The 13311-nt window shown below is 41.5% G+C and overlaps 1 protein-coding gene across 6 annotated transcripts in view; it reads right to left on the bottom strand.

Annotated features, from left to right (window-relative positions):
* The window catches only part of NKAIN3 (sodium/potassium transporting ATPase interacting 3), a 512275-nt gene that overhangs the window by 115989 nt on the left and 382975 nt on the right, over nucleotides 1-13311 (bottom strand). For all 6 annotated transcript variants that reach the window (XM_042845586.2, XM_065585639.1, XM_065585640.1 and 3 more), the window contains one exon: nucleotides 6811-7008. In XM_042845586.2, the coding sequence (XP_042701520.1) occupies nucleotides 6811-7008 (198 nt within the window). The remainder of the gene's footprint in view (nucleotides 1-6810; nucleotides 7009-13311) is intronic.

Raw genomic sequence — 13311 nt, 5'->3', positions numbered from 1 at the left:
AGTAATGGATACAGGTATAGGGTTGACCTCACCTAGTTACATCCCATAGCCTCTTTCTTTCTCTCTCAACCTCTGCCCCCACCCTCTCCAACATTCACATTATTTCAATCTATGGCCAATCTGGACAGATCCTACCTGTACCACATAACTAAGCTATGTTACTCTGCTCCCAAGACTTCAGCTACTCTCACTTCTTTTCTCTCACAGCTACAATCCATTTTACTAGTTTGATTCAGATGAGATGAGTGGATTTTTGTCTCTGTGATGGGGGTATACATACCCCCCACCAAAACCCCTCCCTGTCTTCAGACAGCAAAACCAGCCGTGCCCTGGCTCAGCTGTGAGAAATGTCAATTATGGAGAGACATGCTCCCAGCAGCTGTAGCTAATGAGGGCAAGCCCAAGTATAAAGAGGGAGGAACTGGATCAGAAGGGAAAGGAAAGCTTGGGACTTCAAGGGAGCAACAAATCTCTATCAAAGGAGCTAGCCCAAGGCTGCCTCTTAGAACCCCCTGGAAGTACAAGGGAGGTGGACAGAAAAGGAAACAAACTCTGAGGGCCAAGGGCTTTTTTATGTTATGTTTATGGACTTTGCCTTTTTTTAAAGTTGATTGGCTATAAGCCACTGTTACCTGGGTCAAGGACCACTCCAGGCTGCTCAAACTGTCATTTTGCACAAGACGGTGTGCACCACCACTACATCAGGGTCTGTGAAAGACTGAGGCCAGCGATGGGGATGTGGGTGGTCTGGCTTGGTCATCGGCATAGTGTTCGAGGCCAATGGGCAAGTACAAAGTCAGGAGGCAAGTGTTAGAGCTGAAAGTCAGAGCCTGGTTCAGATAGGGAACAGGAGCTGAAGCCAAGGTTGAGCACTGAGTCAGAAGCCAAAGAGCCATAGCCTAGGGTCAACGGTCTTATGGGGCCTTGGTAAGCCAAAGTCCTTTCAACCTTTCACAGGAAGGATTGGGGCCCCCATTGGACAGAAGGTCCTGTCCGTTAGCTGGATCAGAAAGAAGGCCCCAAGTGAGGCTATTTATCCAAAAGTCCTTTCTTTGTCTGTTGGTCATTGGAGAATCTTTCTATATATGTGAGCCTCTCCAGGAGGTGTGAGCCTCTCTGGGGGATTACAACTTGGCTGATTTGCCTTAATCATCACACACTGTTTTTAGTACTTCTAGGAGCTGGGGTCACCCTCCCACATGAAATTATATGCAATCCCTGGCCCACAATGATACATAAACTTACTACAGTAAGATCCCCCAAAGATATTTCAGGAAATTGATGTATCTGTCACAGTTTTCACAAAATCTTCTGTTTGCAGTCATAGTTCCTTAGTGGAGCTCTGTAGTTCTACTGAAAAATTGCTCAGGCTGGAAAAAAATTTATCAGCTGTTGAACACTCTAAAGCTGTTAATGAATCTTTAAGAAGCCCATAGGCCAACTGCTATTCACATGGCTATTAGTCATGTCTTTTTCATTATTATTATTACACATATGCTTTTCTTTGATACTCTCTTTTGGTATAATGTTGAAGGTCGGCTCTGCATTCAGCATTGTTAACTTGCTTTTCTGTGCCCCGGTACAATTGTTCATTATGGAAAAGTGACACAGTAACTGTTTCCAACCTAGACAATAAAGATGACAAAAGTAATGAGCTGAAATTCACAAAGTGATGTAATATCAAAAGGGGAAGTACATTTTATTCACGTACATTTTCCATAGGTCTTCACATCCAGTTAGCTCATGTTTTACTCTCACATACTGATGTTGATTGGCTTTCCTAATCAGTCATGAGTCATTCTGGGAAATGGAAAGAGACCTTAGCTCCAGGTTGAACAATGGTGCCATTCCCTAAAGGGATTTTCTTTTGAGAACAGTATAAATGATGTGCTGCCTAGCATCTTTTCCTATACCAAGTATAAAAATACCAGGGCTATAACTAATGGGAATAAGAGGGACTGCTGCAGTTCCTCAGAGGAATCACACTATATACTGATCTCATTAGCCCTTTTGTTATATCTAAATGATAACTGGGTTGCAATAATCATTCCAGCAGCTCTAGCTTGTCTAAAGAGAAGGAGAAAAGATTTCTTTATAACCCTGTTGACAAAAAAATTCTGAAGCTTTTAACATGGAGTGTAGAAGAGAATTCTTGATGCATGGCACTCATGAAAAGCCACTCAAATTAACCTAAAATGTATTTGAATCTATGGCTCAGGATGATGACCATGTCAACAATCTGAACTTCATTAAGCAACTATTTTTCCAGTATCATTTATTGTCTTGCTTTTAATCTCTTGCTGTAACTTGACAATCATGTTTGTTTTGATTAATTATTTACATGAATCTCGGATCCTCCATTATAATGGCTGTTGTGCAGAATATGGTTTCTAATTAAATTCCATTTCTCTGATGAAATAGTATTTAAATCCACCAAATGTCATAATTCACTGTAATATTAAATAATCAATGTTTGACAGATTCTCTGAAAGCAGCGAGACAGAAATAATTAATAAAGTAAGGCAATTGCACTGGGTTACCATGATGTACTGATGAGGGAGAGAAGCAACAGATTTCCAGAACTAATGTAATCAGATCATGTTGTTTATCATTTTCTTATGGAAGTGACATTTTGTACATTCAGAAGAAAAATGGCCATGAGAGCAGATAGTTGTGTGATAAAACAAGAGGAAATGATTATCTTTCTGAGAGAGATGATTGCATGTTCATGGATGAACCAACAAAACATTGAAATATTCAGTTAAGTAGTTAATGAAAATTGTTAGACTCTGCAGGTGCTTGGATAATATGTCTATGAACGGTAAAGGTAGGATTTTCCAAAGCATTCTGCACTGGGCTAACCCTGCTCCCATTGAAGTCAGTGGTATAACTCTCATTGATTTTAGGAGAGCAGAACTGTTTAATTCAGGGTGTGTCTACGCCGCAGTGGGAGGTGTGATTGCAGCATGTGTAGATATACCCAAGCTAGCATGGATCTAGCCAAGTCCAAGCTGACTTGAGTAATAGTAGCAGCGAAGCTGCAGCACGGGTGGCTGCATGGGCTAGCCCCACCCACCCAGGACCTTGAGTTCATACTGCCCAGGCTGCTGAGGCTTCACTGCTATTGTTACTCGATCTAGCTTTGATCTAGTTTGGGTATGTCTACCTATGCTGCAACCACACCTCCCCCAGTGCAGTGTAGACATACCTTGAGAGTTACACAGCAGCTGGGAGGTGTGATTCTCAGGCCAGGTAGACAGACACACATACAGTGCTCAAATTATGGGGAAAAAGTGTGGGGGGATGTCTGAATATCAAGTGCCTTACTTTAATTTAAGCAGTATTGAGAAGTAAGGGGGCCATAAAACAGATATGAGGTAGCCTCTAAAAGAGTAGTAAAGGGGCTTGGTCCCACCAACCGCATCTGGTAATTCAAGCACTGGACACTTGCTACCTCTAATCAAGCTAACACTTAAAAATAGCCGAGTGGCTGTGGCTGGGGCCGCACAAACAGCTGCTGAGGCTAACCAGCTGAGTACGTACCCAGGGGTTCAGATGGGACTGTATTCAAGTGACTGGTCAGAGCTGCTCCCTGTGCTGCTGCAGCGCCAACACAGGTACCTCCACTGTGCTGAGAATCACACCATCAGCTACTCTGTAGACATATTCTAAGAGTGCTTTTGAAGAACCATGTGTTTAGATATAAGAGTGCCAAGAATTAACGTTTCAGGATTTAATTCTATTTTAAGATTGTCTGTCTTTGTTTAAATGTGTAAATCGGACTAAAAAATTAAGTGACTTTAATAATCAGGAGGGCAACAAGAAGTTTATTGAAATGTATATTTTTACAAAATAATATATGGGCTGGAAACATCCTTGAGTATAGATTCAGCATGATTCACAGGCGCTGCAGTTTTCATATGAATGGGAGCTATGGCCTAGATTCATAAAGGAACTTAGGCATCGTCACATTGAGCATCACAACAACTCTACGCCACTACGATAAAGGTAAAGCTTGTCTGTATGGTGACCCCAGAACTTGGAGCATTGGTTAGATACTGTGGAATCATCTTCCCCAGGATCTAAGGACATTCACAAACGTCATCAACTTCCACTCCACACGCAAGGCACATGTCTTTGCCCTTGTCTTCTCTATTATTAAGACAAAGCAAATGTGTACATTAAAAAAACAAAACAAAAACAAAAAGACAACAAGAACCAGTAGCAAAAGGAAAACATTCTACTGCATATACAATACCCTCCCCGTCAGGGAGGGGAGAATGAGAGAACAAACCATGCATCAGGTATTTGTCACATCACTTAATGCATTGCTGGAAGAAGCTCAGATACTACAGTGATGAGCACGATATAAGAACCTACATAGAAAACTTGTGAATTAATATGCACTGTTATCTCAAATTTCATTTTTACTGGAAGTAGCTCTCGTCCAGAAGTGATATTAACAAGAATAACAATCCATGAGGTCAGTCCAACATTGATTACTTGACATTGTGTGGTCAGAAAATTTCACTGGTACCACTGGGTGTCATGTAAAAATATTGCTTTCTCCTTCATGTCAAGAAGAGAGGAGATTAGAACCATAAGGAAACATTTTTAAACATTAGATTGGTGTATACACATATATCATAGAATCATAGAACTGAAAGGGATCTTGAGAGGTCATCTAGTCCAGTCCCCTGAACTAATGGCAGGGCTAAGTATTATCTAGACCATCCCTGACAGGTGTTTGTCCAACCTGTTCTTAAAAATCCCCAATGATGGAGATTCCACAACCTCCCTTGGCAATTTATTCCAGTTCTTAAGCACTCTGACAGTTAGGAAGTTTTTCCTAATGTCCAACCTAGACCTAAAGTTTTTCCTAATGTCCATATAAAATGGCTCATTCTGAGTCTAATCCAGAGCCCACTGAGGTCAATGGAAGCCTCTCTATGGACTTCAGAGATTGTCTTATGAAAGCCAGTTCCCACTCCCCATTTAGCATTTCCAGTTTTGTGTAAGAACATCTATCTCCAAATAGCCCCCCAAAAAGAGTTTATGGGCTACAGACATGCTTAAAGCTGCTGCCACTTATGCAACCAGCATTTGTTCCCTGCAAAATCCAGCACTCAGCACAGAGAACATGCCTCACTTTTTAAAAATTAAAGGCACTGTGTATAAGGATGTGTTCATCAATAGGAAATTTACCATGCACTGTACATAGAATAATGTATTGTTGTGTAATGCTACCAAGGTTCCCTTTTAAAAGTCATCCTTTACAGCAGTTACCACACTACTCTAAAATATGATTGGATTTCTCTAGTTAGTATAGGAAAAAGAGCCTAATCCTGAGTACTTGCAATTCCCATTGATATCAATGAATGTTCAGCATCAGGTTCAGACCTTAAATTACTCTGGCCTAGTAACTGTTTGCAGAAGATGACTCTTTAATGATGACTACTCTAATGCATATACAGCAAGCATCACAGGTGATTGCACTGCACTAGAGGTAAAGGAATGAGGTAAGCAGGGTCTAATATGGTCATAGATGCACTATCTTGTGCATATAAAACTGTTCCTTTTTATATACAAGTTAAAATATTTAAGTAAAAGGAACCTTTGAAAAGCAGATTTATCTACCTGGACTGATATGCAGTATTTACCCCTTGAGGGATTTCATGTTACAGATAATCTAACTCCCTATCAAATAAAAGTGTTTACCTTCCCATTTATTTGCACCAGAGTTAGCATGATGAAATGATTTGTTGTGCCAATAAAATTTTTGTTACATTATAAAAAGGTTTGTGGCACTACTATTGCTACATAAAATTGTTATGAAATCTAACCATATTGCAAGCTCCAGAAAGGCACATTCCACTTGTAGAACTAGCTGCCAGAAAAAAAAAACTCTTTCTTTCTTTAATATGGCATTTTAATTCTACTTTGCCATAAACAATTTCATAGGATCATCTCTTTTGCTCAGTAGCTGTAACCTATTGCTGTCCACTTCAACACCCTCCTACATACACATATACCAAGATCTTGTACAAAACTATGATTATTATATTTTGCGGGCAATTTTCAACTAAATAAACAAAATCTATTCTACTGCTCCTGAGAAATTAGGTCCCGTTCTCTTTGTTCCCCCAATGGCCCTTTTAGTTTCAGTAGTGCAAATGTTCAGAGTCCAGTAGCAGAACAATCTGCAGTATCTAATAGACAATAGGCTTCTCTTGATGGCACAATAATATTATATTAAATGGTGTGCAGTTTCAGGCTGGTACGGTAATTATATAGTAACTGCAGTAAGCGGCCCACCAAGGTAAAATTTTTGGATACCCCCATTCTCACAGAAGGATTCAGACTGTCATAAAAAAAAGATATAATAATACTCTAATTACTACAATTTCCCTAACCTTTTTCAGTTGTTGTTTGTTTGCATTAGGAAGTTATTTACTATCTAAAATAGATTTATATTCAGACCTGGATGAAGTATTGCCTTTCTGCACATGTTCTAATGAGTGAGCATTAATTGCTATGGATGAAATTCACTTCCATACAAAGGGCCAGCATTAGGGCTATGAACCACTCATGTTCCCAATGTAGGGCTGTTATGAAATATGAGCATATGAGATCAGTGTACATTTCAAATGGCAAGTTTTATACTCAACTATGCAATTTAAAATCTGTACTGTTATTGGTCAGTTACTGAAACCATCCACTCAGTAAACAGAAATAATAGCATGTGACCTGCATAATAAAGAAGAGTATAGGAGTGGTAAAATCTGATGGTAACTGAAAATAGAAACTTACAGACAGTAATATTTGGATGGCACTGTGAATGACCTCGAGATACTGGAAGTCAATGATGCAGCCCGTCACAGAGACATAAGAGTAATCGTCTAGGATCCCAGGGGCTGAAGGGCGCACCACTCTCCGTATGCAGCCTGGCCCATGCTCTCGCCACCAGGAACGGTGCATTGAAATGTTAAAGGTCATGAGATCAGTTTCCTAGGAGACAAAGAGAGAAAAAGGAATGAAATCCTCGTCTGTCACAGCATTAAAGATGAAAACAGGAAATAATGTAATTTCACTTATAAAATCAAAACTAAGCAAAATAAATAAATAAATAATGTCTAAGATGAAGGCAGACCATTGAAAAGGAGAGAGGAAAATCTTATTGGGGCCATGATCGGCTAGATACTCTACGAAACATAGAGCAAATAATAGTCCCTGTCCAAAAGAAAGTTGGAGTCTAAAAGTACAACCTAATTATTTAGGGTTACCATATTTTGTGCCTCCAAATGGAGGACACTCCACGGGGCCCCGGCCCCGCCCCCAGCCCCGCCCACGCCCCCCCACGCCCAAACTCCGCCCCCTCCCCAAAGTCTCCGCCCCCTCCCCTGCTTCCCGCGAACATTTGATTCGCGAGAAGCCTGAAGCAGGTAAGGGGGGTGGGGGGGGGGGAGGAGGCGCGGCCCAGGCTGGCCCCCCGGCGGCTCTAGCCTGGGTCAGCTCGGGCCCTGGGGTGCCGGCCCCGGCCCCCAGCCGACCACCCCCGGCCCGCCCAGCACTGCCGGCCCCCGGCGGCCCGGCGCACCCCCCGGCTCCCGGCCCCGCGGGCCCGGACCGGCTCCCGACCCCGCGGGCCCGGCTCCCCGGCCCGGCTCCCGGCCCCACGGGCCCGGCCCGGCCCCGGCCCCGCACCGCCGACCCCAGCCAAAGAGGCCCCGGCCGAGCCCTCCCTCCCTCCTGATTTTCCCGGACATGCCCGGCTTTTGGGGATTTCCCCCCGGACGGGGATTTGAGCCCCCAAAAGCCGGACATGTCCGGGAAAATCCGGACGTATGGTAACCCTAAATTATTACTTTACTAGAAAGTGTCTCCAGAATGCATTTATTCCTCTGGTAGGTAAAGGTGACAGTCACTTACAACAGTGGTTCTTAACCTTTTTGGGTTTAGGACCTCTTTATAAACGTTTATGGCCTGTTATGACCCAGGAAATAGCCTGAGGGTGGAAGCTCTGGGGTGGTTTCAGTTGAGTCCTGCCCGACACTCACCCTATAGTGGCAACTCCTGTGCTGTGGGGCTGCCTGGCCTTGGCTCTCTGTTCTGGGTGTTGCAATCTCCAGGGTTGCCATGCCACTCAGATTGGCCCTGCCCCCATGACTGGATTAAATTTGTATGAGTCGAGTTGTGACCTGGCTCAGGGAGTTGCAGGGCCATTCACTCAAATTTGGCCTACCCAAGCTCCTGTCATCATGACGGCTTGGCCAAATCTGAGTGGTGCTGGGACCTCTAAGGTTTGCTGTGCCTGGAGCAGGGAGGCGAGCCCAGCCAACCCTGTGGGACAGAAGCCAGAGAAGCTGGCATATGACTCTTTGAAACATTCAAGTGACCCAATTTTGGATCCCAATGCATGGGCTGAGAAACCATAGCCTAGACCCAATGTTATTTCTACAGGATAAGATCTAAAATAAACCTCTACAGAATGCATTTGAGGCAACAGGTCTAGTGGAAATATCTGTTATTTTGTATAAATCAATCAGTATAACATGTTTAGTGTAGTATAACATGCATATTTTCACCCACTCACTTTCACCTTCATTGCTCAGCACAGCAGTAAAAGTGGCAAAATTCTAACAAATTTTTGAAGACAGCTCCAGTTGTGCCTGCAAAAATGCTTGTCTTCTGGCTGTACTAAAAAAGCATCACAGTTTCTAGGCATATCCATGCTTAGTTGTGGGTACAAATGTGGGCTGCTGCACGTATACTTTTACAGGCTCACTTACTGAACCTTATTAATCTGCTCTACAAGTGTAGCTTTCTGTGGAAGAAGAGGTCCATACCAAACAAAGATAGCAGGATTTTTGCCATTATATAACATCTTATATAGTTGCCAAGTCATTATTTAGACTTGGTGAGATATCTGTCTTTTGCCTTTGAACATCATTCTTTTATTCCATTTTAGAAAATTTTGCACTCATGGTAGGGTGATATCTTACTGAATTGAAATAAAACTTGACAGACAACGCTGCTTAGGTAAAATATAATTATAAATAAAAGCAAGAGCCAATAACTGGCAGTTTTTTATGTTTTGCTCAGTGCAACAATCCCTGTTATTTTATTACACATTACTGATGGGTTTTTCTCTTTATGCTACTAAGCCATGGAAAAGTCTCCCCTTCCATATTTGGTTGTGGGAACTTTATTAAGGATTTTTCTGCCTTGAGTCCCTGAGGGCTTAAGTGGAACTTAAGTGGTGTATGGGCCTTCTACTCAGCCTCCATGCAAGGGGTGAATTTCACCCTAATTGTTTCTAATAGTTAGCCTATTTTTCTGCATAGTGCAGGAAGAACAACATTAAGTAGGGATTACCCTGTAAACTAACTCTGAAGCTATGTATCATTGCAAGCCAGAAATATGATCTGCAAAAGAACTTTACCATTAGAGACAATTTTTTTTTACAAGAGGGAGCCAATACATTTATGTACAGTACTTCATTAAAAATAAACCGTATGAAGGAAACACACATACGTCCTTAATCTCATCTAGAGATGGATGAAAATTTGGAAAAGTTCTCCCAGATTTGTTTTGCAAATTTTGACTATGTTTTTAAATTTAAAATTTGTCATCCAGCTCTACTCTTATTCTTATTCAGCAAAGCACCTACAAATATGCTTAATTTTTAGCATGTGCTTAAGAAGGCCCATTGATGTCATTGGCCATTATCATCCTTCATTCAGTAATGGAAGAGGAGACATTTGTGAAATCTATCTGACTTTCAAGCCACTGATGGTACAATGAGAGAAGGAAACTCCCATATCACCATCAAATTCTCTGCTCTGATGTACAAAAGATGTGATCATGGCACTTTTTGTATCATTACTTTTGTTCAGCAGCTGTGGGTAAGGGTGAATGCCAGAGTGCCATACCCTGGTTCTCCAAAGCAGATGCAAAAGGTAAATAATTATCCAGCAGAGATCAGTATCTTATAAGTGTAAACTAACAAAAAAAATCACATGGTGCTTTAGTTTGACCTCTAATATGTCACTCCACAAAGTGGCAATGTTACAGCTGATAAATGTTAAGCTACTGATCAATAAATGAAAGCCTGAAAAAAGAATGAATAATTTGCAGTAGCCAAAGTGTATCTTCTCTCTAGGAAACACCTAAGCTATATAATGAGTCAGATATGCCATCCTTTAAAAAAAAACTAGTGGTTTTACTATTTATACTGAAATAAAGAAAGTCAAATAAAAACAAAGATGAAATGAGATAAAGAACATTGATCCACTCTGTGTCTCTTACTTTTCCATACAAAATGTTGTTTATGGCTAATAAATTATAAAAAAAATACTAATAATTATTTGTTTGATAGCACTGCCTACCCACCCCATTGTGCTAGACACTATACAAACACTTATAATTAGACTTAGAAGGATTCGATTTTTATTGGTAAATGTCACTAAACATCAGTTTCATCACACACACAAAAAAAGACAAAAATATTTCCAACAATATCTTCCATAAAGAAAGTCAAAGTGAGAAAAATGCTGCTTGAAAACTTAGAGTATGATTTAAGGAACTTTGTTTATTTTGAAATCTGATGTTGGCAGATTGTGTTTTAACAATTGTAGTGCTTTAACGATTTGAATCTCAACTTCTACTATCCTTAAAATATTGTCTGAGCTCCCCAATGATTTTCCACAACTGTGAAAATGTAAATAGATAAAAATAGGAAAAAATGCTTAAAAATAAATATTGGTATTATTCCTCAAAAGTATATAAAAATTTAATTCTACTAAGCCTACTTATAATCAGGGCTGGCTCCAGGCACCAGCTGAGCAAGCTGGTGCTTGGGGCGGCAGATTGTTCGAGGTGGCATTCTGCCCAATCCTAGGGCGGCACGACTGCTTTTTTTTTTGCTGTTGTTCCACTCCGGCCGCCCTGCAGGGGGCGGCAGTGCGGAGAACCAGAGAGCCCTGCAGGGCAGTCCTCTTCCTTCCCTCCCCGCCGACCGGAGCGGAGCCCTCGCGGCAGGCGGCAGGCGGCAGGAGGCGGCGCAGTGGGAGGGGCCGTGTGGCAGCGCCCCTGCTGTAGCCCTGTCTGCCCCCTTCTCTCTCTCTCCCACCCGCTCCCTTCCCTCCCCCTCCCCCCCAGCCGGTCCCCCTGCACCCGCGCTCTGGCCACACCTCAGGTTTTGTTTTTTTTTTTTTTTTTGCTTGGGGCGGCCAAAAAGCCAGAGCCGGCCCTGCTTATAATATGGTAATCCCTGTTCGAAAAAGCTTCCAAACTAGGTGATCTTAACAATAAGCAAAATGTGTTCATGTACAGAGCCGTAATGACCTCTGCATTTTAGGTACAATTAAAGTGTTGTGGTTTTCGAGGAGGCAATATGAACATCATTTTGAACAAATAATTCACATGTGTATGTCATAACATATACAATACTGAAACAACACAACTCATTTCAGATGCCACACATCAAGATTGTGGAAAATTTGTTAAACAATAAAGCATCTAAATACCAGTTCAAATGTCTCAGCACTTGCATTGCCTTAGATAAGTGCACCGCACAGTGTTACATTTTAATCCAGATCTATAAAGTGTATGCACATGGGATAAATCCCCGTTTCAGCAAAGATGTGTTTAACCTTAAACACATCAATAATCCCATCCCTAGTGAGCTAAACATTCAGCAGGTGTCTAAATCCCACTGAAGTCAGTGGGATTTAAGCACACGCTGAAGTGCTTTGCTGAATAGGGATGGGATTACTCATGTTTAAAATAAAGAACGTGCTTAAAGTGCTTTGCTTAAATTTGGAACCGGAAAATCCAAAGACTGTTTCTCCCAATGTACAGCTTATAAATACCGTTGTAATTTAGTCTGGGTGTTTCTGCAGAACTGCTCACAAAACTACCACTTTGGAAGGTGCTTAGATTGTAGCACTGATTGCTTTCTCCTTTCAGTATTATATGAAAGTTAAATGTTTGTTAGGGAAGTCCAAGAGGATGCTTGCAATTTTTCAATATACAACACACAGTTTTCTCATGTTAAAAACAGCCATTAAGCAACTGCTTCAAGACACTCCAGTCTTCCAGAAGGTAATGTAATGTAAATTGCTGTTTTTTTTTACAAAAGTATGCAGTTTTTCAAGCTTACTACTACTGATTGTGTACCAGATTCCATGCATCTATATAACAGCACACCTTGAATCCAAAGAGAGAGTGCAAAGGCACAGTGCTTTAGGATTGGTTTCAGTGGTAGCAGTGTTAGTCTGTATCAGAAAAAAAAACAACCAAAAAACGAGGAGTCCTTGTGCCACCTTAGAGACTAACAAATTTATTTGGGAATAAGCTTTTGTGGGCTAGAACCCACTTCATCAGATGTATGAAGTAAAAAATACAGGAGCAGGTATAAATATCCAGAAGGAGGGAGTGATTTACCAAGTGTGAGGTCAGTCTAATGAGATAAATCAATTAACAGCGGGATACCAAGGGAGGAAAAATAACTTTTGAAGTGGTAAGAGAGTGGCCCATTACAGACAGTTGACAAGAAGGTGTGAGTAACAGTACGGAGAAATTAGTATTGGGGAAATTAAGTTTAGGTTTTGTAATGACCCAACCACTCCCAGTCTTTATTCAGGCCTAATCCGATGGGATCTAGTTTGCAAATTAATTCCATTTCTGCAGCTTCACATTGGAGTCTGTTTTTGAAGTTTTTTTGTTGAAGAATTGTCACTTTGAGGTCTGTTATTGAGTGACCAGAGAGATTGAAGTGTTCGCCTACTGGTTTTTGAATGTTATGATTCCTGATGTCAGATTTGTGTCCCTTTATTCTTTTGCGTAGAGACTGTCCGGTTTGGCAGAGGGGCATTGCTGGCACATATCACATTAGTAGATGTGCAGGTGAACAAGCCCCAGATGGTGTGGCTTATGTGGTTAGGTCCTATGATGGTACATGGACAGAATAGATATGTGGACAGAGTTGGCACCGGGGTTTGTGCAATGTGGCTAAGTTAATGCAACTGTTGGAACCTTAACTATCAAGGCTCTCATTTTGGGTGACTTTGTGCAACCTTAATGGGGGAAGAATACCTAGAGGAGACCAACAAGTATTGTGGGTCAGACACACTGTTTTTTGTCTGACTCATTCACATTTCTTCATCGTGTCTGCTTAGAATGTGATTTCTTCTGGAATATAGGAATTGCCATACTGGATCAGATGCAGAGTCCATCCAGTATCTTGTCTCAGAGAGTGGCCAGTACTGGAAGCTTCCCAGGAAGGTGCAAGAGCCTATAGTTGGCAGA

Source organism: Chrysemys picta, chromosome 2 (assembly GCF_011386835.1).
Source record: "Chrysemys picta bellii isolate R12L10 chromosome 2, ASM1138683v2, whole genome shotgun sequence".
Classification (NCBI taxonomy): domain Eukaryota; kingdom Metazoa; phylum Chordata; order Testudines; family Emydidae; genus Chrysemys; species Chrysemys picta.
This window is presented reverse-complemented; position numbering and strand designations above follow the sequence as displayed.